This window comes from Syzygium oleosum, unplaced genomic scaffold, assembly GCF_021117445.2.
Source record: "Syzygium oleosum isolate NSW1041296 unplaced genomic scaffold, Sole_v2.1 Sole_v2.13, whole genome shotgun sequence".
NCBI lineage: Eukaryota > Viridiplantae > Streptophyta > Magnoliopsida > Myrtales > Myrtaceae > Syzygium > Syzygium oleosum.
Genome location: NW_026607497.1, coordinates 8,079,981 through 8,107,550, shown reverse-complemented (window position 1 = coordinate 8,107,550; position 27,570 = coordinate 8,079,981). Strand labels below are relative to the sequence as shown.

General features: G+C 41.9%; 3 protein-coding genes across 4 annotated transcripts; 1 reads left to right on the top strand and 2 right to left on the bottom strand.

Moving 5' to 3' along the window:
* The first annotated feature begins 559 nt into the window (after window positions 1-559).
* LOC115675764 (calcium-transporting ATPase 1-like) lies at window positions 560-8,262 on the top strand. 2 transcript variants are annotated; one of them, XM_030598525.2, is made up of 8 exons: window positions 560-1,276; window positions 2,430-2,484; window positions 2,576-4,518; window positions 4,629-4,787; window positions 5,563-5,734; window positions 5,837-6,135; window positions 6,705-6,958; window positions 7,528-8,262. In XM_030598525.2, exons 1-7 carry the CDS (start codon window positions 1,097-1,099, stop codon window positions 6,951-6,953), a joined length of 3,057 nt encoding a protein of 1,018 aa, XP_030454385.1. In that variant the 5' UTR covers window positions 560-1,096; the 3' UTR covers window positions 6,954-6,958; window positions 7,528-8,262. The 2 variants fall into 2 exon arrangements, with proteins under 2 accessions (XP_030454385.1, XP_056173425.1); XM_056317450.1 differs by having other exon boundaries at window positions 561-1,276; window positions 6,705-6,954.
* A 2,048-nt stretch (window positions 8,263-10,310) lies between these two features.
* Window positions 10,311-12,854, bottom strand: LOC115675862 (cyclin-D5-1-like). Its single transcript, XM_030598644.2, has 5 exons — window positions 12,281-12,854; window positions 12,048-12,134; window positions 11,620-11,911; window positions 11,385-11,521; window positions 10,311-11,244 (listed from the first exon to the last, which is right to left on the bottom strand). Exons 1-5 carry the CDS (start codon window positions 12,545-12,547, stop codon window positions 11,020-11,022), a joined length of 1,008 nt encoding a protein of 335 aa, XP_030454504.1. The 5' UTR covers window positions 12,548-12,854; the 3' UTR covers window positions 10,311-11,019.
* A 10,476-nt stretch (window positions 12,855-23,330) lies between these two features.
* Window positions 23,331-25,376, bottom strand: LOC115675701 (probable inactive poly [ADP-ribose] polymerase SRO3). Its single transcript, XM_030598451.2, has 4 exons — window positions 24,456-25,376; window positions 24,112-24,353; window positions 23,914-24,011; window positions 23,331-23,783 (listed from the first exon to the last, which is right to left on the bottom strand). The coding sequence occupies exons 1-4, from the start codon at window positions 25,220-25,222 to the stop codon at window positions 23,682-23,684; spliced, it is 1,209 nt and encodes a 402-aa protein (XP_030454311.2). The 5' UTR covers window positions 25,223-25,376; the 3' UTR covers window positions 23,331-23,681.
* Window positions 25,377-27,570: the final 2,194 nt, after the last annotated feature.

Here is a 27,570-nt window from a genome sequence, read left to right as displayed (position 1 = left end):
TCTGTAGACCCGGGCCACGGCGCTAGGAAGTCGGGCACGGGCATCGAGTTCTCGAGCTCGGTTTCGGCGAACCCAAGATCAGTGCCTGTGCTTATGCCCAAGAGTTGGGATCGAGCTCGAGACCTCGGAACCTGCGTCGGTTTCCTTGGCTACTTAAACATAAATTACTATTGCCCAAATAGAATATATTTATTTTGGAAAATCAGATGAAATTTATATTACCAAATGACAAAAGATATTTTCCAGTTCATTTTCAAGTCTCAACCAAACACAAAAGTAACATTCCTCAGAGCACGTCACATTTTTCGCGAAATAAACGAAATTTTTAGATTTTGCTGGCTTTTGTGGAATACCTAAATATGAAATTACATCTTTAAGTGGGCAATGACCCCATCAATAACATATCCCGAAATTTCACATCTTACGAGGCAATGTAATATTTTTTATTTGGGGGGTGGTGGTGGGGACCTTGAATTTCAAAATTGTGCTCCAACTAAACGTTTTACTTGAAGAAAGGGACAGACAAAAATATCCGCAACTACGAAGAACCTTCCTCTTTCGGTTTATAACGTCAACGCCGTGTCGAAACTGTTGCTTCGGACCACCTTCGTTTTCCTCCCCCTCCTCCTCCTGCTGCGTCTGCTTCGTCGGCGTCAATGGCGTTGCACTTCCCCCGCAGTCGCACCGTTGTTTCTCGCTAGATCCCACGACACCTACCCCCGCTCACCGCTTCGCCTTCCTATTAAAGTCCGCGGAAGTCGGAATTGCAGGGTCAGAAGACCCGAGCAAATCCTTTGATCGGATCGAAGTCACGTTTCGTTGTTTGGTTGTTTCCTCGTCTTTTTGAATCTTCCGTGGTCAGCCCTGGTCTCCTGCGCGGTTCACTGATCATCAGATCGAAGCTTTTGACAAACGTTTTCTCCGCGCATCCGATTTTGGGGGTGCTGGAGAAACCTCGGGATCTGCTCGCGTTTGCTTGATCCTCCCAAGCTTTGGCTCTCCGCGGGTTGAGATTGGGTCGGCTCGGGGCTTCTTCCGTGTGCATAAAGTTGCGTTTTTTAGCTGATTAGTAGGAGTGAGGAGGTGTGCGGGAGACATGATGGACAGCTACTTGAAGGAGAATTTCGGGGAAGTGCAGGCGAAGAACTCGTCGGACGAGGCGCTCCAGCGGTGGAGAAGAGCGTGCTGGCTGGTGAAGAACCCGAAACGGAGGTTCCGATTCACGGCCAATCTGAACAAGCGATCGGAAGCCGATGATATACGTCGCACGTTTAAGGTCGGTCTGTCGCTGTTTCGGTTTCCTTTTTTAACCTTTTTGTGTTGAGGAACCTTGAGATCTTGCACTGACCAGAGAGAGAGACAGAGAAGTGGGTTTGGTTTCTTAAATCGGGTCGATGCAGTTCTTGCGTCGTTTGCCTGTGCAATTGCTAAATCTGGGATATATGACTTCATCTTGAAAATGGGCTTTGTGAGCCAGCGATGAGTTAGCTGATGAACGGACAATCGAGAGCTTGTCTTAACTTTCCTGCCCTGCCTTGTAGTTTTCTCAGCTTAAAAGCACGAGATCAAATATGGTCGAGCGCTCTGCGTTCTAGATTTCCTTTTTGGATGTTCTGTCTAGTTCCTACATGTATTGAAATTGTCAAAGAATTAGCCGATCCATCTCACTCCACCTCATCTCAGAGAACCGTCAATTTCTTTTATATCTCTCGACTTAACTTAATTTCGGGCTTATGCTCTCAATCATGTTCTTCATTTGGAGAAAAGATGGAAGAGAAGAAGAAAAATAAGAAGAAAGCACGTAGTGAATATCTAAACTTGATCTAAATGTTATATTTTCATCCCCGTTCTATCTTTATACTAGGAGGAGCTCTCCTAATCGATTTTGAAATTCCTGCATTCTTGCTGCATCTCAGAGCAATGGAGCTTGGAGAAATAGGGGATTATGGATAACTTCCAAAATTGAAATAGATACCGGCAAGAGTTCCAGCTACCAAACAACACATTCTAGTAGGACACTCGCTTCAATTAGTGTATTACTATACGAGAGAAGACAAGTGGGGATGGCAATAATACATTGAAAGCTAACTACTTAAGGAACCTTTTAAATGCTCGTAGGGAATTGGATGAGCTGTTTTCCAAGTAGAAAGTCTGTTTGGTTGAATGTTTCATATGTGTAGTTCAAAATTCAATTAGACTTTTCGAAGAATGCTTTGAGGTCGTACTTGCAAACTCATGCAGAGAATGTATTTGGCCTCTATTTATTGTTATCTTGAGTGACTTGCTCTTTGGAATGTTAAGGCTCTATATTGTTTGGTACCTGTTCTTGAGTAGATTAGGCGAGTGGTCGCACCAGTTAAGAGGTTTTTGTGTTCTTTGCTCTTAATTTTCATTTATGTTCTTTTCTAATTTCATTTTGATTGCTGCAGGGAAATTTTAGGGTTGCTGTCATAGTTTCACAGGCTGCGCTTCAGTTCATCCAAGGTGATGATCCTTCAGTAAAAGTAAATCCTTTTATTTTCCTTATTTTGTTTTGTCGTTTTTCTCATGTTTAGTCATGCCTGGGTGCCTGCAGGACTGAGTGATTACAAAGTACCTGAAGATGTCAAAGCTGCAGGATTTCAAATTTGTGCAGAAGAATTGGGATCCATTATTGAGGGCCACGATGTGAAAAAACTAAGAAGTCATGGGGGAGTTGAAGGTATTGTAGACAAGCTCGGGACATCAGTTAACAATGGTATTTCTACTTCTAGAGATTTATACATCAGAAGGAAAGAGATCTTTGGAATTAATAAATTTACGGAGAGCCCGACCCGTGGATTCTGGTTCTTTGTCTTGGAAGCTCTCCAAGACATGACTTTAATGATACTCGCAGTTTGTGCCTTTGTCTCTCTAATTGTTGGTATAATGATGGAAGGCTGGCCAAAGGGTGCCCACGATGGACTTGGAATTGTGGCTAGCATTCTGCTTGTTGTATTTGTGACTGCCACGAGTGATTATAAACAATCTCTGCAGTTTAAGGATTTGGATGCGGAGAAGAAAAAAATTGCAGTTCAGGTGACCAGAAACGGTTATAGACAAAAACTATCTATTTATGATCTTCTTCCGGGCGATATTGTCCATCTTAACATTGGGGATCAAGTGCCAGCTGATGGACTTTTTATTACTGGGTACTCCCTCTTGATAAATGAATCTAGTTTAACTGGAGAGAGTGAACCCATCCATGTTGGCATTGGTAATCCTTTTCTTCTCTCTGGAACGAAAGTTCAGGATGGTTCATGCAAGATGCTTGTGACCACTGTTGGAATGAGAACCCAGTGGGGCAAACTAATGGCCACTCTAAGTGAAGGTGGAGATGATGAAACCCCACTGCAAGTCAAACTCAATGGTGTGGCCACCCTCATCGGTAAAATTGGCCTATTCTTTGCTGTTATAACCTTTTCTGTGTTAGTCCAAGGATTGTTTAGCCGAAAGTTACTAGAAGGATCACACTGGTCCTGGTCTGGGGATGACGCAATGGAATTGTTGGAGTTCTTCGCAGTTGCGGTTACAATTGTTGTGGTTGCTGTTCCTGAAGGGTTGCCATTAGCAGTGACGTTGAGCCTTGCTTTTGCAATGAAGAAAATGATGAATGAAAAGGCACTTGTCCGCCATCTTGCTGCTTGTGAAACAATGGGATCTTCCACAACAATATGCAGCGACAAGACTGGAACACTTACTACTAACCACATGACTGTCGTGAAAGCTTGCATTTGTCTGAAAACTAAGGAAGTCAGTAGCCCTGAGGCAGCTCTCGGTCTCTGCTCTGAAATTCCCAACTCTGCAAGGGGAATCCTACTTCAGTCGATATTTACTAATACAGGGGGAGAAGTTGTAAACTGCGAGGATAAAAAATATGAAATACTGGGAACACCCACCGAAACAGCTATTTTGGAATTTGGTCTGAAGCTTGGAGGAGGTTTCCACGAAGAAAGAGAAAAATCAACAATTATAAAGGTTGAACCTTTCAATTCTTTGAAGAAGAGAATGGGGGTGGTAATAGAGCTCCCCGAAGGAGGTTGCAGGGCTCATTGTAAAGGTGCTTCTGAAATTATTTTGGCTGCATGTGACAAAGTCATAGACGCAAATGGGGATGTGGTTCTCCTTGATGATTCTTCAGTAAACTATCTGAAAAAAACAATTGAACAATTTGCTAACGAAGCTCTTCGAACTCTATGCCTCGCTTACATGGAGGTTGGGAATGAATTCTCTCCAGAAAATGCTATTCCTACCGAAGGATACACTTGTATAGGAATTGTCGGTATCAAGGATCCCATTCGTCCTGGAGTCAAGGAGTCTGTTGCAATTTGTAGGTCTGCTGGAATTGTTGTCCGTATGGTCACAGGAGACAACATAAACACAGCCAAGGCAATTGCTAGAGAGTGTGGGATCTTGACTGATGATGGTATAGCAATTGAGGGGCCAATGTTCCGTGAAAAAAGTGACGAAGAACTGCTTGAGCTGATTCCTCAAATTCAGGTGCATATGCATATTGACCTTCATTATTCAGTAGATATTAGGAGGGGTAATATGGACGCGCAACAAGAATCACAAAATGCATTTTTGTTCTGATATCTATTGCTTTGCAGGTGATGGCTCGATCTTCTCCATTGGACAAGCATAAACTTGTGAAACACTTGAAGAATACTTTTGGAGAAGTGGTTGCTGTGACAGGTGATGGAACTAATGATGCTCCGGCACTTCATGAAGCGGATATCGGGCTGGCAATGGGCATTGCTGGAACTGAGGTACCTTTGCTTGTTTAACCCTCTCTGTGTGTGCTTCTGAAAGAAATTCTTAATGCTTATGATCTTGCGGTTATAAAATAATTATTTTTTTCTTGACTTGTACATTATGATCTCTTGAATGTTTGGAAGCCTTCTCCTTGAAGCGTGCCTTCTTGAGCTCCATGTCTTGTCTATTTGTGTGTATTATGACACCATTGAACTCGTTCTTCCTCATAATTATCTATCAGAGCCTCAGGAATCATCTTTTAACTGGAATTTTCTTTGCTGCATCCTTGATTCTTTTCTTTCTTCCCCATTGGATTTGTGCTTTGCGCTATCTTGTCACAAACTCTTACACCTGATGAATGCTTATTACCGTAAGGAAGGATTGCATTTCTACATGTTTTTTCAATTTTTATGTAAAAATTTAAGCAGAGCTGGTATGAGAGTCCAACCCAAAAGCTTAAGCTATTAGGTGGAGTGAGACGACATGAATATAAAGAGCATTTAGGACCCGTTGTCAAACCTTGTGGGATAATACTTCAACACTTATTTCATTTCCCTGCACTAGGCAAGATGGAGAGTTCGTATTATTTATGTTGTAATCAGAGGCTCAATGTACCCTTAAACAGTGTATTCAGACCCCTCTGGCTTCAGCTTCATTATGTTGTTGTTGAATGTCCTAGTAAAATGATGACCAGTCTAGTCTCAGTCGCCAGTTGTCATCATCTTGTCATGATGCTTATTACTACATATCTCAAGTGCTCTGGTATTTAAAGTTTTTTTCTAATCTCAGGTTGCAAAGGAGAGTGCTGATGTGATCATTCTAGATGATAATTTCTCCACAATTGCAACAGTGGCTAAATGGGGCCGTTCGGTCTATATAAACATTCAGAAGTTTGTCCAGTTTCAGCTGACAGTCAATGTAGTTGCCTTGATCGTTAACTTCTCCTCAGCATGTTTAACTGGTAATTGGATACATTCTCAATCTCCTAGGTATTTTTTTTGTTTACTTTTATGCTGAGATTTTGTTCATCCTACTTGCTAATGATTGAAAAATGTATCTGTAGGGAGTGCTCCCTTGACTGCTGTACAGCTTCTGTGGGTCAACATGATTATGGACACTCTGGGAGCCCTTGCTTTAGCAACAGAACCTCCTACTGATGACTTGATGAAGAGGCCACCTGTCGGTAGGAAAGGGAATTTTATCAGTAATGTGATGTGGAGGAATATCTTGGGGCAGTCCTTGTATCAATTTGTCATCATATGGTATCTTCAAACGAAAGGAAAAGAAGCTTTCCATCTCACGGGTCCAGACTCTAACTTGATATTGAACACCATCATCTTTAACTCGTTTGTCTTTTGCCAGGTAAATTTTAAAGTCGCCAAGCTAATTGACGCTCCAACAATAGCATGCTTTTTTTTTCACTTTATTTTTACAGTGCATTATAAGTGATCTTTTAATTCAACTACCAAACTTCTGACTTTGAGTCGAGACTCCAGTGTATCTGGAAAATGGAAAAAAAAAATAAGAAGATGCTAGAAGTGGCTGCAGTGAATTTTTCTCTCGGTTGTCATAATTAACCATGGTTTCGCATGTTCACACAATTATGGAATTAGGCATTTGCTCATCAATTTTTTTTTTTTGTAATATGACAAATTGCATTAGCTTTCATAGGGGAGATGCATTCATCTGAATTTTCTCCAGAAGTCGTCGACTCACATCATGAACTAGGCATGCTGTTTTTTTGCCTATAATAAAGAACTCAAAAGTGTGCTGTTCATTACATGGTAGTTTGAGCTGTTTCTTGCTAGGGAAGTCAGGTGGTGGAAATTGTGTTAATTGACATGAATGGGGCTAGTATATGATTCTTTAACAGTTGCTTTTGACTTCTCCAATCCTGTGGGCTTACACTACATGCATTACATTGATCACAGGTTTTCAATGAAATCAGCTCCAGGGAGATGGAGAAGATAAACGTGTTCAAGGGAATACTGAAAAATTACGTATTTGTGGCCGTGCTCACTTGCACTGTCATCTTCCAAATCATAATCATCGAATTCCTGGGAACATTTGCAAACACATATCCTCTGAGCTTGCAGCAGTGGTTTGTCAGCATTTTACTTGGGTTTCTGGGCATGCCAATTGCAGCTGCTTTGAAAATGATCCCTGTGGGATCAGGATAATGTAGGTAGAAGAATCTAACCTTGCGTAATTTTTCAACAATGAATTTGGGTATTAGTTTCAGGCTAAAGCTAGGACCTTAGTTTTTATCCCTTTATTTTTGCGTTCATTCTTCCTTTCCTGGTCATCGATCTGTAACTTTGTGGGACCTGACACTTTTTGGTACTGTAAAGTTTCCAAAGCCACCAGAATTTAGGTCTCAAGTTGCTGAATAACTGTGAGTTTTGATATTCGATTTCTGACTTTCATGAATGACAGTATTTTTTGTACTGTACTTTTAGTTTTTGCGACTGAACTTGACCCTCTATATGAATCATCCTATTCTGTTGTATTCTCGTTAGGAGTTACTTAGTTATGTCGAACGACATAGCAATCAACACTTTGATATTGCACCATTCTGTCTATAACAAAGCACAAACATAATGCATTGTTTGCAGACATTGGGAAGGACCTAGGGAATTGAACTTGTATCTCTCCAATGGGAAAGAACTCTAATTCGACTCTTCGGAGTGTTTTGCAATGCCTAAGTCTTAAGTATTTATGATTAAGTGAAGCTGAAACATGCGTTTTGTACAGGCTTAAGGTGATAGATGCATGACACCAATGGCTGTTGGGAAGGGACAAAAACAAGACAAGCAGATTTGTAGTTTTTAGTCAAGGGAAACGTGCTTCTACAGTGCCTTGTTCCTTGTGAAGTTTTCTTAGCCGGTTCCTTCTCCACAACCAGTCAAAGCACAGAGAAAGTCTAGGCTAATCCATAAAATGACTAGCTGCCGACGATATATGTCAGTCAACATCATCCTAAAAAAAATTAACAGATAGACTCGGATCCTGAAAATTCGGCAATTGTAACTGTACTTGCTGTAGTAAGTGGGTGGATGCTTACTTCTTCACTCATGACAAAACTATAGTACTCCCTTTTCAGTGAAACTTGTTGACATTGACAACATGTATCCTCAGTCGAAGAAATTTCCTGGAGCTCCTCCAATTGTTCTTCCCACATGACCACTGCATCACCAGTTGCAGAGACACCAATGGATGACAAGCCCCTAGGAAGATTGAAAGTCAGAGAGGGTAGCTAAGATATGTGCAAAGCTACATATCCCCTCCTAGTACAAATTGCCAACTGTGAATGAAAGGGATGGTTAGTTGTTACGAGTGAAAATGCCAGGGGAGTACCTAAAGTACTTGGTCTTGCCAGTTTAGTCTTTTGACTGCACAGTTCTTGTCCCCTTTTGTGGCCCCTAGTCAAACATTGCTGAATTTCATAGCCCACTGCATCAATCAAGTATCCATCTTGCAATGTATAAATCTACCTGATCTTGGGTGTCCCGTTTCGTCCTAATTATTGTAGAAGAGATAGACAATCTAGGGCTTTCGTCTGTACATTGAAAATTTATTCTAAGTTTTGTTTCGAGAGTTATGTCGTTACAATATAAGCAGCATCCTCTAATAACATTACACCCCATGACTGGCTAGAGCTCTAGTACATCAATGCAAATTGGTTGGACAGTCTGCCTGACGTCATACAACGATTTTTGAATATGACAACCTGTTTGGTATGCGTTTTGCAACACTTCTTTTAGACGTGTTGTGTTGTGACTATAATGGATTAATGCGCTTGGCAAATGCTGCTGCGAGATCATTGTGGCTATCAGAACGACGGAAAAAAAAAATACTCTTAAGATTATTGTATTTTTTTCCTTATCATTATAGTTTTTTGCTATACTTTTGATTGGTTCAATGTGATCCCCAAAATTTTGAATTGTTGAATGTAGTCTCTAGACTTTTGGTACAAATTCAATTTAGTACCTAAACTATATGAAAATGTTCGATGTTGTCCTTGAACTTGAATTAAGAAAGGACAACACTGATCGTTTTTGTATTGTTCATGGACTAAATTAAACATGTACTAAAAGTTTAGAGACCATATTGAACAAATTAAAAGTTCATGGACCATTTATGTCATTATCCTTGACTAATAATAATAATAATAATATGGCCTTATTTTTCTATTTATTAGAGTAAACTTATAATGATGACTATAACAGCTATATGTCCTTACAAATAAAATCATAATTTTAACATAAATATTTGATAGAAATAATAATATTTGTTATACTTATTGGGATCAATATTAATGTAATCATTATAATTATTCTATCATAATTATTATGCTTTCCATTTTTATTTTCTAAAAAATCATCATGGTAATGTTATTATTTATTATTCCAAATTTCTAGAAAAATTGCGATAACTCTCGCTTAAAAGATTTGAAATTTACAACACCTCGAAATTTCTAGAAGCGGCTTTGTCGAAATTACTGGAGCTACGTTCGAAAAAAGCCGCGGCTGAAGTTCTTCATCGAACCGCTTTAAAGGCCAACGGCGTTGTAATTCACAACTCTAGAAACCGTGCAAAAGCTGCACCAAACACACGCTAAGCAAATTGATGCGTCTCGAACCAGCAGAATCCAATAAATTGCAAACTAGAGATAGCCCTTACCTCATGGCCAGTTACGGGCATTGCACATTTTCATGCGGAAGGGGTTTGTCTGTCCATGGCCATAAAATTAGCGAACGACCGAGTCGAACCCCGATCACTTGCATATCATAGGACCTTCCTAATCCTCCCTTCCCAAACCTCCTATCGAGGGAGGAAATTGAGTTCCCAAAGCGAGTAAAACATCCTTCTTTCCACTGCCGCCTCAGTGACGCATTAACTAGCGACCGAGACGATTCAAGTATTGCTCCGACCTATCGATTTAGTGAAAGATCAGACGAGTAAGAAATTCCTAGAGCACGCGTTGCTCGCTCGGCCCGTATCTACTGAAACTCGACGACATCATTCCCGATCATATGAAGATTAGTAATGCTCTCAAGTTGTTTTGAACGAGAGAATACTGCTTAGCTAGAAATTATGTTTACTGTTTCGGAAACACTAAATGGTCGATTTTCCAACCTAGAGCACTTATCAGGTATCAAGACCACTTCAAGTGGAAATTAGATTAGACTGGGGAAGGGAATTCCACTCTCTCTCTCTTTGTCTAGCAAGTGAGATAGCCTGCTTCTTGCGATTTGAGATTTCACCCGGGATGATCGCGCGCCGTATCGTTTTCTCGACAGATAAGAGAATGGCCGACTCTGTAGAAAAGAAATCGCGAAGTTCCTACTCGACAAAGATGAAGAGCTTCAAATCTTTCAATCCACCTCCCTCTAGCTCTCTGTCTCTCTCTCTCTCTTCATTTGAGATTGTTTCTCTCTCTCTTTTCTTCAAGAGTTCTTGTAAAAGCAAAGGGTAGAGAAAAGCCCCACATATTGAACAACGAATGAGTCCAATCAAAAAGTACCATCAACATGGGAAGTACCCTTCAAATCAACAAACAATGACTTTGATGAACCATGATCCCCTGAAAACAGGCAAGTTCCGCAGGAAGAGGACAAAGGGCCCCTACAGTTGAAAGGTATCCCCAAAACATTCAAACAAACCCAATCACATTCACTTCCCCTTTTCTTTCCTTACACCTCTCTCTCTCTCTCTCTCTCTCTCCCCTCTTTTCTTTGGCTGGTTGGCCAACTTCCAACACTCGATGCATCAAATCAAACCTAAAAACACGGGCAGCAAACAACAAAGCAAATCCCAAATCAAAAGCCAGGGTTGCTTGTTCTAGACATCTTATTCTAAGGACCCCAAAATAAATAAATAAACAAATAAATAAGAATTCAGGAAAGGTCAGGCCAGAATAAAGAGAAAGCAAAAACATCATCAAAAAAATCAAAATCAATGAAGGTGACCCGAGCGAAATTAGGCATTGACCCCACTCAGAAGCAGCTTTCAAGACCCCCTCTATCTGGAGATTCTGGACCTTTTTCCCCCAATGTTGTGTGTGGCTTTCCCTTAAAATGAAAAAAATCAGCTTTCGGATGAAGCCCCAAAGCTTGCTTTTGATGCTCCCTTTATGCTTTCTAAATTATATTCTATTCTCGTTATTCTTTTTTTGATGTGTCGTCTGAGATGACCGTTGATCAACTCCGAGTTCCTCCCGTCTCTCTCGAAGGTTTCGATTCGTTAGCAGCGCCGCTTATCATCCGGAGCACCAGGAGCTTGATCGTGATCATTGGATGGAGACTTTCTCCTTTTGGTGCTAATAGCAGTAGTAACAGAAGAAATCTCAGAAAAGTCTAGTGGCCTCAAATGGCTGGTGGTTAGCTCTGGCCAGGACAAAGACTTGGCCATTGGAAGCATCTCCTTGTCCAAACTCCTCATTTGAATGTAACATGAGAACACAGCATCCTGTGGAGGGGTGAAAGAAAAAATCTAGGACATCAACAGGTTGGAACTTTTCAAGACAAAAGGAATGGCACAAGCTACTTTGATTGATGAGAGAAAATGAACATAATGAATGATTTCTTGATATTCTCAGCACAACTCACAATGTCCAGGCTTTGATGGAAAGAATAGTTGCCGCTTATTTTACACTCCAGTGCATTTCTTGTTAATGAATCGTCTAACGCAGCCAATGTGGCGGCGGCTGCTATAGAAGATGGCCTGTGATCAACCAGGTTGATCTCTGCAATGGAACAGAAACTTCAATTCACCAATCAAACAGCAACAACAAGACAATCCAACTTTCTTCAGATACATATCGAAAATCATTCAAGATCTTACCTTTCATGATGCCCAAGATGAGATTGACACTTTTGGACGCGACCGTGCTCTGTGGAAGCTCCTTGGGAAATCTTGCCACGAAGTGATGTAGGTACGCGAAAGGCGTGATCGAGCCCATCCTCCACTCCAATGTGTTCAGCACCAGAAGCTCCATCCTCTGAATCACCTTGCTTTGGAAGTAGTAATCCTCTGTCTCGTACTCCGACAGCAGCGGAACACTCAGCTCCTCCATCTTCGCGGCCAGAGAGAGGCATGCCACGGACAGCAATCTAATTGCCCATGATTTCTCACTCTACAACACCATCAAACAACAACATACAACATTGTCACAAACACCTTAACGATCGTGCCTTTAATGAAGCTCCAGTCATCATTGACATTGAAAGAAGTCACCACCATAAATTTGAACTCCACTAGACTAGACTTACATCGATACACCGCCTAGAAAGGAACCGATCGAAGTACGTCATGGCCAGATACGCCGTCTGGAAGCGAAATCCAAACGCTTCTCTAGTCTGGATTCGAACAACCAAACAAGAAAGCAAAAAAAATTAAAAGAGCCATAAAACCAATCAGTCTCAATCCTACATCTCCACACATTCCCAATCAATCGTGGAGTTTTTCAAACGAAATGGACAGATGGGGTTGGACGAGAACCGACTTTGAGAATCCACGAGACCGCCTCGAAGCGAGCCGGCCAAACCCGCTTCCCCGGATCAACACCCTCGTCCCTCTTGAACCCAGAACCGGTCTCCCTATCGAACAGCATTTGCAGGTACTCCTCATCGTCCAAACAACAGTCGCCGGAGCCGTCGTCACGATCGCTGGGGTCAATGAACGCCTCCTCGTCTTCCTCCACGGGCCCACCATCGTCCAAGCAGGCCTCGCTCTCCTGGCACAGGAAGCTAGAGAGAGAGTCGTCCATCATTCCCCGTCGGCGCAGCGAGTCATCTACTGGGGGGAAAAGAACACGAAAAAGGATCTTCCTTTCAACTCCCCGGCGAAACCACCATCGACGAGAGGGAGATGGAGATGGAGATGGAGATGGGTTCGCGCGCGCGCGGGGATTCAGCGACGAAACAAGAGAGATCGCGGAGGCGAAAATTCAGAGGTCGGGCATGGGTTTCTCCATCAGTTCCACCGCGCGCACGGAATCGATTGTCGTGACTGGAGTGGTTGGTGCGCGCGCGCGAGAGATGCGTGCTTGTGTGCACTCCTCCTCGGCAAGAAGTCAAGTCACACTCTATTGTGGCTTGTGCTTGGTTTTGGATGATGCCACACCGAATTTATGTCTCGGATTTTGCATTATCTTTATAAGGTAAACAAACGGCACCCGGTCGCGCGGTCCGATCAAGTGGAGACCCGTCCGATGCCCCTAAATCGGGGCAGCTTGAATCGGGTCGGGAGCGCCCCGGTAATTTCAGAGGGTTATCGCTGACGGCGAACTTCTGGGATACGCATTAAATGCCGTAAGGGAATTTTAGGATACCGATTTACGCGACGGATGCAGCGCACCGCGAATAACTCGATGCATTTTTGTTTTTCTGAGAGAGAGAGCTTACTAAATAATTAATTAAAGAAATATTTAGGATTTTCACCGTACAGACTGCTCACGCATCAGTACGCAACGAAATCGAATTCTCTTAAATTAAACATAGTTTTTACTTCATGAAAAAATTACGGTTCCAATTGAAGACGCTTCGATGATCCGACCCTTCATTTGGGTACATCAATAAATGCGAATTTCGGATTTTTTTTTTTGGGGGGGGGTGTGTTTTCTTATTATGGGGCGAGGGCGAGGGCGAGGGCGAGGGGGAAGACCGCAGGTTTGACCGGGGAGCACGAGGTGTAATTTCGGAGGAGGGGCCTTCCGACTGGCGGGAAACGCTGTTGGAGGTCGTCACGCGACCGGACGGCGCGTGCGGGGGACCGTCCAATGGGGTTGGGGGGACAAGACAAGGTGGGGTCCTTAGTAGTGGCTCGTGGAACAGCACTCGCAGGAGCGCAGTGAAAGCGCTCCCGCTAACCGGTCTGACCAGTCAAACCCCGCCACGTCATCGAATTCCTTCCCTTGGTTTTCCTCCCTTAGCTTCTCCCCCGTTCAAAGGTACGGGAGGAGGAGGAGGAGGAGGAGGAGGAGAGTAAAAAATTAATGTCTTTTTTTTCCTTGGTCGAAAAAATTAATTTTGTTAAACTAATGTTGATCATGGGGTCTCAACCATCCTTGGTCGAAAAAATTAATTTTGTTAAACTAATGTTGATCATGGGGTCTCAACCATCCTAATCATATTAGATTCGTGCTCTTGTTTTTGTGCCACACATTTCGTCGTCCCGTAAGATTCACGAAACCGAGATATTAATCTCATATACTCGCGAGACTATCTGTACACTCGATTAATTCATAAAAATATTTTTGATAGTAATAGATAAAGACCTTAATCGCAGTGTAGAGTAAATAACTAACGATGTTGTCCTCCCTCCGAGTCTTATCGGATCTCAGATTTGGGGATATGTTAACTTGTGCCGAACAATATTTTGGTAATTGATAATTGTGATGCATAAAAAAAAATACAATCAGTGCGAGATGGTCAAGAACTGACGTTCCTAATATAAATATGGAGTGACACAAGATCCGAAAGGCAACTTAATTGTCCACACTTAATGGCACCTTGGCACATAGGAAAATTCTTACTTCAATCGTGAATTAATCATATAATATTGCCTTCTTAACAATAGCCTTAGATTCTCTGCTCACCTCCGATTAAACTTATAGTTTAGCCATACCCACATACCCCTTTTGTCCTCACTTTGACAGTTGGGTCAGTCCTCTCCCTCCTTTTGATTAGCAAAGAGAGTTGTTTGGTGTAGACTTTTTTACTAGTTAGGGTTTACAATAACAACTATATTTCCTAGGCTTTAGATAAGACAGTTAACCATTATGTTTCCACCTTTGTCGCGTTTTATCTCCTGCGTAATTCTTAATGACGGTTTCGTGTGGAATCTTAGGTGGTCATCACTCGGGTGAATCCCTTCATTAGCAGGTCGCCTCCACCATCGCCTTGTAAATGCTGTTCTTTTCTGAATACTTTTATGTCAAGTAACACAGTTGGACAAGGACTGAGAATTCTGTTCGATTAGATAAGCGCGTTTTGGATTAATTATCCTGATTAGACTTGGGGGGTTGTGCAAGCCCAGAAGAGAAAAAGAAGTATAAACTAGGGTTTCTAGGGAAATTTATAATCCCACCTGCTTGTCAAAAATTCTCTGGTGACCCATTTAAAATCCTGCGAAATTCATTGCAGTACAGCCTCAAGGAAAGGTACTACCATCTACTTCATTCATTATATTGGATTGGACAATGCATTGGATCAAGGAAAGCGAGTTGAGTCTGATTGGCAACAACCATGTTTGATTGGATCTCGTGGGTGGGAAGTAGGTGACTAATTTGTGTCCCCTCTCACATAGTGATGATACCTGCAATCCATACAGTAGAATTCATGAACTCCAGTCTCCTCTCTTGAGTTCACAGAATCTGAGGAAATATGGCATCTTCATGTATCGAAATTGGATAAGAAAGAAGAGAGGTAGAGTGAATGATATCATAATTTGCAGTTTCAACAATAATGATAAAAGATAATTAATCATAGTTTCCTCCGTTATTACCTCCTTAATACGATAAAGGTAGCATTGCCTCTTGGGTGCATCATGACCAGATAGCCTAATCCACAACTAGAATAGAATAGGCCGGAAGGCTTGGGAAGCTTACGGATAGGGTTTCGCATTTTGATTTTCCGGAGTCGCATATATAGCGTTGTCAAACATCTAATCACAAAAATCAATTTGCCTCGCCTCATAAAGTTAGAAAAACAGCGAAAAATTTCTCATCTCATCCTTTTTGAAACGTTGCATTCGTCGATGAAGTGCAAGGGCTGATCACGACGCATCATAGCTCATGCATGTTTGCTCTGGAAAATGCAATCGTCATGAGGAATTGCACATTCATGAACTCCCCCCTACTTCTGTTAGCTGAAACCCAATTGATCGTGAAGTTTCTTCATCTCCTTTTCCTTCTCTATCATTGCTTTTCTTTTTTTCTAAATTCAGTTTTTTTTTAGGACAGCCCGAAAAAACGTTTTAATGCATGGTGAAACTGGGAGATCTTTTGACCAAAAAAAAAAAACTGCGGGATCCCAAAGAAGACATTTAATCCAATAAAGTAGTGAAGTGACAACACAAGACAGTGCATTGAGATGGGTCCTAGAATGATATCATCCTTTGAGGATGCGTTGATCTCAGCAATCAACTAAAAACCCTATTAATTACAGTTTTTCCTGCTGTGTATAGAAATTAAATATATTGGGATTTATCAGCTGGTGCATGCATGAATGCTTTCACCAGACACTCTTAGGGTTGCCCCTTAGATTCTTGAAATATATGCATTTCGACATTTGCAGGAATTCCAGGTCTTCTCCGGATCAATTCCCTATGAGAAGGCATGTTGGAATTTCTTTTATTTTTGTTTTCCTTGTTCTTCTCCCTCGTAGCTTGCCAATGATTTATGTGAAATAGGGATAGGCACAACCAAACCAAAGATACACATGATGCATATAGAACCAAGCAAACTTGATGTATCCGACTTTTGGCGTCAAGGGTACACTAAACTTGCGTTTGTTTTGCAAAAAATGAATTATTAAGAAAATAATATTTTTCTGAAAATGATCGTTTATATCTATGCAAAAATGAATCAACGAAATTTTTTTTCATCGTTCACAAAAATGTTTAGACATAAATTGATGTCAATAATGAAAATATTTTCATTGACTAGTTATTTCAAGCGATACAAGAAATCACTTTTAGGAAAATATTTTCCAGAAAACAGACAAAAACCTAGGTTTTTCGAATAAAAAAAAAAGAGCCTAAGAATGTTGTTCTAGTGGAGGCAAAATTTGATCAATCATTCTATCAATTATTAATATATTGTCCATATGATAAAAATTAACATTATACGAGGTTGTCTATAACAACTATAAATTTTCACAATTCAATTTTTTTTAATTAGTTTTATTAATTCGTGGGGCAAATGAAAATGACAATATTTACTTTTTCCTTAGCTGTATTTTGTTTTTTGAGAAATTTAGTGGGACAAAGACTTATTTTTAAGGCCAAAAGTAATTTAACAAAAATGTAAAAATTTCAATTCATTGGAGACCTATTTCCAAGTAGGCTCATCGTAGCCTCAACATTTATTCATCTTAAGTGGAATTTGTTCATAATTCGCAACTTCTATGGTTGGTGGAGTTGGTTAGGGCGTTAAAGAATTTCCACCTTAGGAATTGGAGGTCATATCTCCTAATTATATGCAAACTGCTCTAAGTCAAAATCAATATCCCTAGATTATTAAGAAAAAAAAGTAGATAAACTACAAATCATGAAGACAACAAACCAAATCTTACGTCTTTGACTTTTCCAACAGATCAAATTAAACTTTTTCGGCAATCCTCTAAAGATTCATCAGAAATATTTCAATTTTCATGGTATTGACTTTTCTGGCCCTATGTCTTGATCTTAAATCAGCCTCTCTCTTATTAAATATGCTTAATAAAAGACTTCTACCAGACTTGCGAACATAATTTGTCTAAAATATATACACACGTTATTATACAAGACGAAGAGAACCTACTACGTTCAAGAGATCCCGATTTTTATGTCCCTGGCAACATCATCGATTATTTACTTTAACAAATATTTTGTCCTTCGACGAATGCGAAAATTAGTAACTCTACTATCTTTCTCTCGAGTTCCAACAATAAAACTCGAATCTTTTAGTCCTACGACAAGCCTTTCTTGCGCATATACGCAACGCTTGTGCATATTCGTCGGTACCATATAATTCATAGAGAGAGAGAGAGAGAGCGAGAGAGAGAGAGAGAGAGAGAGAGAGAGAGAGAGAGAGTTTTTACTTGCCAAAAGTGATTGGGGCATTAGAGGAACTGTCAGAGAGAGAGAGAGAGAGAGAGAGTGAAAGGGCAAGGGGGGTGGAGTGGTGAGTAAAGAGTTAGGGTTTGGTTTCCTTTGGTTGGTCGTCTCAGTAAAAACTGACAAGACAATCAAACTCCCACTCACATACTCTCAAAGAATCAAAGTTTGGGTTTGGTCTGGACTGGTCGCCGCAGTTAAAAACTGACAGCAAAAGGGTGAGCGACCGACACCCAACACCACCACTTTCATTCACAGACTCTCATGGCATATGCAGCAGATGCATCTCATTCAACAACAACAGCAACAAACCTAAAAAACAGGAACAGACGACTGTCCCCATCCTTTTTACCTTGTATTTCACACACAGACACCCCACATTGGTCAGTGAATCAAAAGAGAGTTTTTGGGATTCCCAAGGCTTTGACCGTTTTATTGATCCTCTTCCCCCTCCTTCCTTCCTCCTCTTTCAAAAGCCCACCGGGCAGTGTGCACACATGCTCCACTTCAATTCCACCTCCCTCCCCACCCACCCACATTCCCATTATGCTAATCACCAAGGTTAATATTCCAATTTTTTTTCTCACTTTTTTCCCTTTTGTTTTGTTGTTCCTTTTGTAAGTAAAAAAAGTAGCTTTCTTAACTCCTCTTCTTCCCCTTTTTCTTTTCAGGATGATTCTTGTCGTTGTAATTTGGGCCTTATAGATTAGATGTTGAGTGTGGACCCTAGCACATCCAATCAGACACTGTCCGGTGCTTGTGAGGAATTGGAATGGTTATTGTCACTCGTTTCACTGCTAACATGATCTTATAGGGGAAAAAAATCCGCTCCCAACACGGTGTTATATGACAAATCAATGATGGATACAATACGCGATGCGCACTTGGAATGACTTTCCATAGTTGCGGATATGTTCTATTGATAATTGTCTCGTCTTATCTAACTATTCAGGTTAACTATTCAGGTTGACCATCATGCATGTACTGCGACGAAATCAGCATCTTGCTTGAGATCCTCGATTGGCGTTTGATGTCGCTTCAAGCCGATGGGGGGGGGGGGGGGGGGTGACAAACCCATTCATGTTATGTCTTGATACACAGGTAACAGCATCCGCTAAACACTCATTGATGGGGAGGCCAGAAAAAGGAAAGAAAGGAGAAAAAATTATGAGTTTAAGCTGTTTTGGCTTGGAATCAAACTCGAAGGGACAACAGGGATGGGGAATGGACCTCGAAACCAAATGAATGCATCTTTGGCGTCGTAGCGAGCATCACATGAAAAGAACAACGATGTTGTGACAAGGAGATGAATAATATCCACTAGAAGGCCTTATGCAATGACCAGATAAGTGGGCACTCATCTGCCCCCCATGCCTTATTATTTTCAAGTTATAATTCAACCTCTGTCGCTCTGTCTCTCTCCCTCTCTCTCTCTCTCTCTCTCTGCTCCTCTTATCTGTCACCGACTCTTTCCTTGTCAGGCCCTTATTGCACGCATCAAGTTGTTTATTTTAAAGCCAGAATCTTTGGCTACAAATTCAGCTGCTTAACGGGGCAGAAGCTCCTTCAGGCATCTCCATACACATATCAACTTGAGTTTAACCTCGTCTGTGGTACGTGCTGCACATTCCAAAGGAGGTCCAGCATACGTCTTATCGTGGACAGGACAGTTCAGGTAGAGGCCCTTGTCGATCAATCAAGTCGAACATACTCGTATTATCAATGAATTTGGAAGGAATGGAATTCACGAACATTCCATATCCTATTCTACTCGTATCAACCTTTTACTTCCTAGCTTTATTGTATTTGTTTCTCCTCATGCAAATCCAATCTTCACAATGATAGGTCAATACACAATATAAAAAAGAGTAAATTGGAAGCGGAAACCATGAATTGTACTTGTGATCATTTAGGGAAATCCTCCCCTACAGGGTAAGTAGATGGAAAAGGCGCGAGCGAATGGGTTGATTATTCTTTCATATATAGTGTCCTAGAACTAACTGTGCCCATCAATTGGCCCCCCAAGAGAAATCTCCCAATCAAATGTTGAAGATTTACGAGGAGGTCACGGTGCCATCTAACTCGAGAAAAACACCAGCAGCATGTCACGTAACTTATCTTGTGGTAACGCTCGTCTGCCTGTTTTTGTCTTAACTACGAGGATATGCAAAGAAATAATCAGAGACACATCAAACTAATCACAAGTTTTGTCGAATAATTCTTATTGAAATGAAACCTGAACCGCAGATCGTGTTAAGTCATATGAAGCTCGGAATCCTATCTAGTCAATCGATAGTTAGAATTTACAAATAAAGGCTCACAAAAAATATATATGCGTGCATAAATGATGGAACACGACACGTTATGGTAAAATAATTCAAGACTTTTCCCACGAGGTTCTAAATAAAGTGATTGCTCTAATCCAAATGACCATTACGAGCTCATAGTTAAGAATTTTTAATAGTATTAACATGATAAGAGAACTAGACTAGACCGCCATGACACTCTAGTCAAGAGTGTTATCATGCCGAGCACTATCAATAGCACATAGGTGGCCTTCCCTCCTTACTGCAGGATTTGTTCAAAACAAGCACTGTACATGCGAAAGTAACTAGTCGTAGCGCGAATGTTTTTAGTGATCATGGACTTTAGGTTTCCATAGATGGTCCGAAACACATTGCAAGATAAAACACCGTGTATGTACCACAACACTAAATGCGTTAAGCAGAAACACTGTGGCTGCAAATTAGAAGATGAATTAGGTGTATCAGCGCAACATTCTGGTCTTCCCATTCTTCCATCAGGTTAGAGTTCAACCATTCTTGAAACCGGATGGCCTCCTCGGATTGAAATATCTCCGGTGGAATATGCTGTGGATGCAAAGATTGATTCTGCTTGGATTTCAAATTTCTTGATGTATTCCAAATCTCTTCAGAAAGAGAGCAGACTAGCATCAATGAATTTCTTGATTGGACTATATATTCGTACGAAACACAAATTCTATAACAATTCTATCAGATAATTTCAATGTAAGTCATTCAACATGTACCTACTACCTTCCAACAAGAAGAGAAATGCAGGTGAAAGTTTCTGCGGAAGTACCAAGTAGAAGCAGCGCCAGGAACTGTTTTACAGTCCCCTGCAAGTGACCTTCACTATCCATGAGAAATGATTCAAAATCACAAATTCACAATATTTGAGCTCCTTACTTTCCTGCAAATCTGCATGATGGGTTTCGTAGCAGCCACAACATAATCCAAGCAACTAAATATGCTGTAATTATACTTGCTCTTGATATCAAAAAGATCACAAAAGATGATTTAGAACATTCATTAGTTATCTTCCAATGCGAATTTTCTATCCCACAGCCACCAGAATGGGCAAATCTAGAAAATGAAAATTCTTTCTTGCGACAGAAACATACAAACAGGAGTCCTTAAGATTGCATCTTTATAATCAAAACACCTTAAGGAAATTCCTAATCATCTAAGATTTCACATGGCCAATAAAATTATGTCAAGCTCATAGTTGAAAACATCTAAAGAACCATCCCTGCTTACAGATTGACACAACTAGACGACATCAAACACAATGCCTCATTAATCACCACAAGCATGCACCATTGAACAGATCCAGCTATCTGCAGCTGTAAGACAATCAAATGGAATAAAAGATTATAGCTAGTGTCAAATATCAACTATGCAGGAGAACTACCATTTCCTCGTCTTGGAGCTAAGACTAAGTCGCAAGAAAGCCAGCACACATGCAGAAATTCCCACTGCTTTGCATTCTTTACCTCGCCATATAATGCTTCTCAGCACTCGTTTCCCGGAATGTGGAACCAATCTCTTTTTATCTGTCTGAAGAGAAAGCAGGCAATGGTTCCAGTTTATATAAAAATACTATGCAATATGCTCATGACTGTCATGATACACCGAATCGAAAAACAGGATTCTAGGATCTCAAAATGCAGAAACACCAATTGTAAGGGAATCTCACTACCTTTCTGCCTGATTCTGAGGATCCCAATAAGCTTCTAGGCTATAACTGTCAATAACAACCATCGAACATCTGTTAGGATGTTCGTATTACTTCAGAGGAACTCAAAATGTCGATAACAACAGGCACCTGATCACAAGAGAGTTACACCTAAATTAACTACATCCTCACAGTGATGTACATCCCACATTATGTCTCAAATAAAAATACTTACCAAAACAAGGGGCAGGATCCCCATAAGCCACAGGAAGTTATCAGAAATTCTAGCAGATCAGTAAATTCCAATTGTCCATCCAAAAGGAAGTGATCGAACACGGTATCGAAACATCTTACTCAACATACTAGGCTTAACAAACAAGCACGAGAGGAGATGTTCCCAAAGTCCCTCGGGAGGCATTGAGGGCATAAGAATTCAAATTTGAACCAGTTCCGCGAACCTGGAATATTTTCAATCATCAACCATATCTAGCCATAAAAGACGAATATCTTACACCCTGTCCAGAAATGAATGACAATCAAAGTGACTAAGTAAAGCAACATGGCCAGCTGCCATGAGAAACACCATAAGCAATTCTCCAAACCAATTCTCCAACTAATTGATCATTAAATACATTTTCCAAATAAGATAGAAATATACAGAGGCAGAAAAATTCAATCACAACGGCTCACGTCATTCACTACCCAACATAAACAAGAAGACAGGAAGTCATTTCACAGAACTAAATGCTCGGCAAGTTTTAAGTAACGAAGCATTTAGCACATAACTTTCAATCTCCTTCAATTGAATCAACAGAAAGAAGTGTATTCCTTGAATCCATCAAACGAACGTTTTCTCAGGTCCTGGTCATTACACAGTTCTTCCTCTACCTTTCTCTCTGTTCTCGGCTTATTAATCATCACAGACTAGCGCACTTATGATTTCAACAGTGAAAACGATAACAACAATCTAGTCCACTAAACCTCATTTTCCTCCACAAGCTGAAACTTGCTACGGAAAGAGGGAAATTACAATTCTTTTCCTCAACAACCTAAGGATTTAATACAATCTCTGTACCATACACCAATTATCTCTGGCATACGGTTCCTGACATTTAAGAAGTGAGAAGGATGAACAGTCCATGAAAAGCACATCAGCAGCAGCGGAGTCCCAAACCCACCATCTTTTATAGGTAACATTGTCGTATCGGTCACTAAACTTGTCGAGTCCCAAATTCAATCCTCGACAGAGTTTCCCATTCAATACAGTTCTACTTATTGTCAACTCCTATGCAATTTCCGTTAATTTTGTAAACCAGAGAGATTTAGTGAATCCCAAATTAACAAATTTGGGCACTTCAATAGTTAAAACACAAAAATGTCATGTACTGATCTTCCATTAATTTGAACACACAATAAAGTGCAATACTTATCAGGATTTTTATGAGGGTTGCTGCCGATGTAAAACGTAATTCACATTCACCGTCAAATGCTTGACATGTGGAACAATTCGGTTACAAAACTGTCTCTTACACACGTGTCACTCATCCAATGGTGAAAGCGTAAGCATTTTCTTAAATCAACAGTTAACCTCATAATAATCCGATTTAATAGCCTTCCTTCGAAAAACAAGAAGCACTACCAACTTTCATCAACATCCGCATTGACAAAGTGATTGGATACACAAGGGACCAAATCTTTTCCAAAAGAGAACTCCAATAAACCACCAAATTAAACAAAAATTCAGCTTGAGAAGCGAATTAGGAATATGACAATTTGATAGATCAAAATAACATTTATGACTTTTTTGAGAAAGTCATTCAAAGCCATTCAAAGATGGGTGTCCTTGGCTTCACATACTTCAAGACATCATATTCACCGACAAATGCTAACATTTCTTCATCTGAAATCTTTTCCACACTTATTGATAAGGCGGTAAGAAAATGAGTAAAAAAAAAACCAATTGAAAAGGTCTCTTGCTTGCACAGTTAAAACCCTTTCTTTTGAACCCTCCTTTGACTGAGTATTATGTATGATCCTGTACTCCTATGATTCTATCAATTGAGCAAATCACAACGAATGCTTCCAAAATAAAAGAATCTCAACGATCATTATCCGGATCCACGAATCTCCCGAATTGCAGAAAGCAGCGCGTCATCACCGGTTATCGATCGGAACTGTTTCACAAAACTATCTTTGACCAACTTTCCTGCCTGTAATAACATAAATAAAAAAAAAATCTCTAAATAAGCTAATAAAGGCCAAAGCCGCCTATTATTGGCCAGCTAATCAATTGCTTATACAGGTTCCAGAACTCTTGCACGTGAAGCTTAAGTTACTTACCCTAAAAACACTATACAAGTTCTCCACTTCCCGAAGTTTGGCAGGAGGGAGGGCACTCTTCATCTTCGAAATTAATTCACAAATTGAATTCTTCACGCCTGAAATACCTCTCATCCGACAAGTTAGAACACCATAATGATCTCAGGAACGAACAGAGTTTAGCATAAAAGTCGGACTGAAAAGGAAAACTATACTTACCCTTAACATTGTTAGAGGCCTTGAAGCTGACAACGCACTCAGGAAGAACATGAGTATTCACATTGCTGAACCACACCACGTGCTGTGTAGGATTGTTAGGATCATCCGCACCAGTGTCAAAATCAACACTAGAAGGGTGAGACTGATCAGACCCAAGATCCACTTTCTCAACACTGCCCAATATAACTCGGCACAGCACCACATGCTTTTCGCCATTATCATCTGCCTCCGAATGCATAGCACTTCGGACAAATCAACAAGAAAGCTATCATCAGCAAAGACCGAGCTACCATTACTGCATAGATTCAAAACATAAAGCCGAAAAACAAATAGGGAATCATTACCACAATTGGGGCAACCCCACAGGAGAGAAATGCACACCAACTCCATAACTCTCACGCTTAGGAGCCTCAATAGGAACTCCAAATCCATGCGCCAATATGATTGACAGACCCTTCGCAGACGTCCCATGCCAGGCATATACAGTATTAGACGCACCTCTCGCAGCTCTTGTGATGTCTACCTGCTTCGTAAAAACCTCGTATCTTGCGCGCTCGAAAGTTGTCGTCCTCGTGCACTGGTGAATCGCGGTTATGGTGGCACCGGGATCCACATTCTTCAAGCCGGACAAGAAGAAATTTTTTATCTGAGAGTAGGCTTTATCTCCCTCGCTCAACAACCTCACATTCGGCCACCTAGGACTAGGTCTCCCTAGATTGTTTACAGCTAGACACGGTCTCTTCAACACGTCTTCTCTCTTATCCGACGAACTCACCTCTTGCTCCTCCTTCTTCCCTCCGCCCACCTCGATCTTCTCCCTCTTTCTCTTCGCGGGATTCCCGCCTGACCCGTCGACGACGGCGGAGTCGTCTTCGAATCGTTCGCCGACGAAATTACTCGGGAAGAAGCACTTCCCGCTCTCGTCAATCCACGCGATCGACCGGCTGTTCCCGGTCTCCAAATCGATCTGCAGCATCCGCAAGAAATCGAACAGATACCTCGCCCCGTCGACGCACGCGTCCACCACGGGCATGCGCTCCTCGAAGCCCGGCCTGAGCGAGCCCACCACCCGGCCCGGGAAGTCCAGCCACGACCCGCCGCGGTAGTACATGAGCCGCGACGGCGGGCCGCTCCGCGCGAAGTTGTGGCGGTTCTCGACCAGCAGCCGCGCCGCCGACCCGGGCCGATCGCCGCCCCGGACCTCGGGGGTCTCGGTGGGGGCGGGGGCGGCGGCGGCGAGCTCCGCGCGACTCCGGCCGCGGCCCGGGGCCGGGAGGGTCCCGCCAGATCGCGGCTCGAGCCGTTCCGAATCTTGATAGCGTTGGAGGCCATCGGTCGCCGGAATCGACACCGATCGAAGGAAGCGAAAGCGAACGAACGGTCACTCCTGGCAGGATCGAGAAGAAGACGGAAACGAAGGAACTGGGGAGCGGTCAAATTTATAGGTGGCAGACGGACGGTGGGGGGGCGGATTTACGGAACTGGCCCCGGGTGGCCGCAGCGCGTATGGCGGTCGCCTTTGGCGGTGGGGCGGGGGCGTTCTCGGTATTTTATCGGAATAAAGATATTTTCGAGTGTCGGCTTGTGGAGCTTTCAGCGAGGCTCTCCCTCTTATGGTGAGCGGTGGGGGTCAATTTGCCTGAATATACTTTTGGCCATTTGATTTTATTTATTATTTTAATTTTTTTTTTCCATTCTTCCAAATCTTCGGATTAAATTATTCTTCGTTTTGTAAATTGGGTCGTCCGTGTTGATGACGCCGGTGCTTAAACTAACGCTAAATAAGAAGTCCTGAGCGGCCAGCCGCTTTTGTGTTTCTTAGGCCCCAAGCAATAGTGAGAAAGAAGAAGAGAGAGAGGTAGAGGGAAGGAAGGAAGAAAAGAGAAAAAAAAAAAGAAAGTCCACCTTTTGACTTTTTCTCAGGAGGGGGGGCAAAGGCCGGATGGAAGAAGTTAGAGGAAGCATGGGTTTGGAGGAGGAAAGGTGTGAGTATTCCCCTTCCGAAGGGATCTGCCTACCGTTGAGAAGATTTGAGAAAGTGGGGGGGATGGGGGCGGGATGGCATGAGATTCATTCCTTAACGCCATCCCCCTTCCCCACTTGAGGAAAAGGATTAGGCTGGGGAGATGAGGTGGAGTTTCCAGCCGACTTAAGAGGGGATCGGATTCAGACGTTTGTGTGCAGAGGATGCGGTTCCAAATGCGGGGGTTTTTCTTTCGCTTGTCCGCCCACCCTAGCTAAGGAGTAGAAGTTATCTTCGAATAATGATACAATATCTCGATGCTTTTACGGTGAGTGGGTAACTCGTGATATGTCGGATGGACGTCGTGCATGGCTGTTCGGCGACGTCTGGAAGCCAGTTAAAAAGACGGGCCATAAACACGCAAGAGGACTCGTGCCCCCCCTTTTCCGGTATCCTTTTTGTGATGATCCGCTGTCGATCGTATCGTAACTAATGCGTGCTCGGCAATAACTGCTTTTTTTTTTTTCTCCTAACGTTGCGGACGAGATAAGAGGTGAAAAGGAGGCGCGCGGATGGCGACAGGAGGGAGGGGGTAATACAGATGCTGGAAACGTGCTCTTGGGGTTTAGAGACATGATCAAGGTCCTTATCTCAAAAAACGTCTGATTAATCAAGCCGTCTTTAAAGAGGTAAGAAAAGTCACGCCCTTTCGAGATGCTACCTTAGAATACGTTGTTATTATCTTAGAAGATGTGTGATGAACAGTTACTTAACACCGAAGATAGATAAACGGAGTAATTCCATTAGGACCTCAACTTTTTTCCATACCAAGTGCATGACGTTTTCCCTGCGCTATTAACGATTGGATGATGCCAAAGAGAGAGCTCAACCCAAAGTTGCCTTTTGCGAATCAAAAGGCCAATCCCTCACCCCCAAACTTCTTCCATCTTTGACTTCCCTCCATGCGTTTCCTTTTGTCTTTCCGCTTTTGGTTTTCCATGCCAGGAGGGCACTGACGGGATGACGTATAGGCTGAGGTCAGCGATGGGCTCGTGGGCCGAATCTTCCGGGCCCTCAAGGCCCAGAATTGAAAAAGCGAAGCCCATAAAATTAGGCGGGCCGTCTTATCTTAATTTCGCAAATTTTTAGGTCCGAACACAGCTGATTCTCCCTTTTGGGTCATTGCCACTTGTTACATGCGAAATAGTGAAATGAAATGACAATGTAATGCGCTTTCTTGTGATAGAATTTTTTAAAAATGATGCCAAATTCGATAATTGACGAAAATTTTCTTCTTGTACTTTTCGTCTCTATACTTTTACGCCCTTTTCGTTATTCAAAACCCTTCCATCTTCACGTATCTCTAATAAACTCCCTCCGGCGGCGCCAAATCCAACAGGATATGACCGACGTGGCTGTCAAACGGCCCGACAATGTGTTATAAATGAAAAAAGCGGATAGCCACGTGGGTGCGTGTGAATAAATTCACAAATATA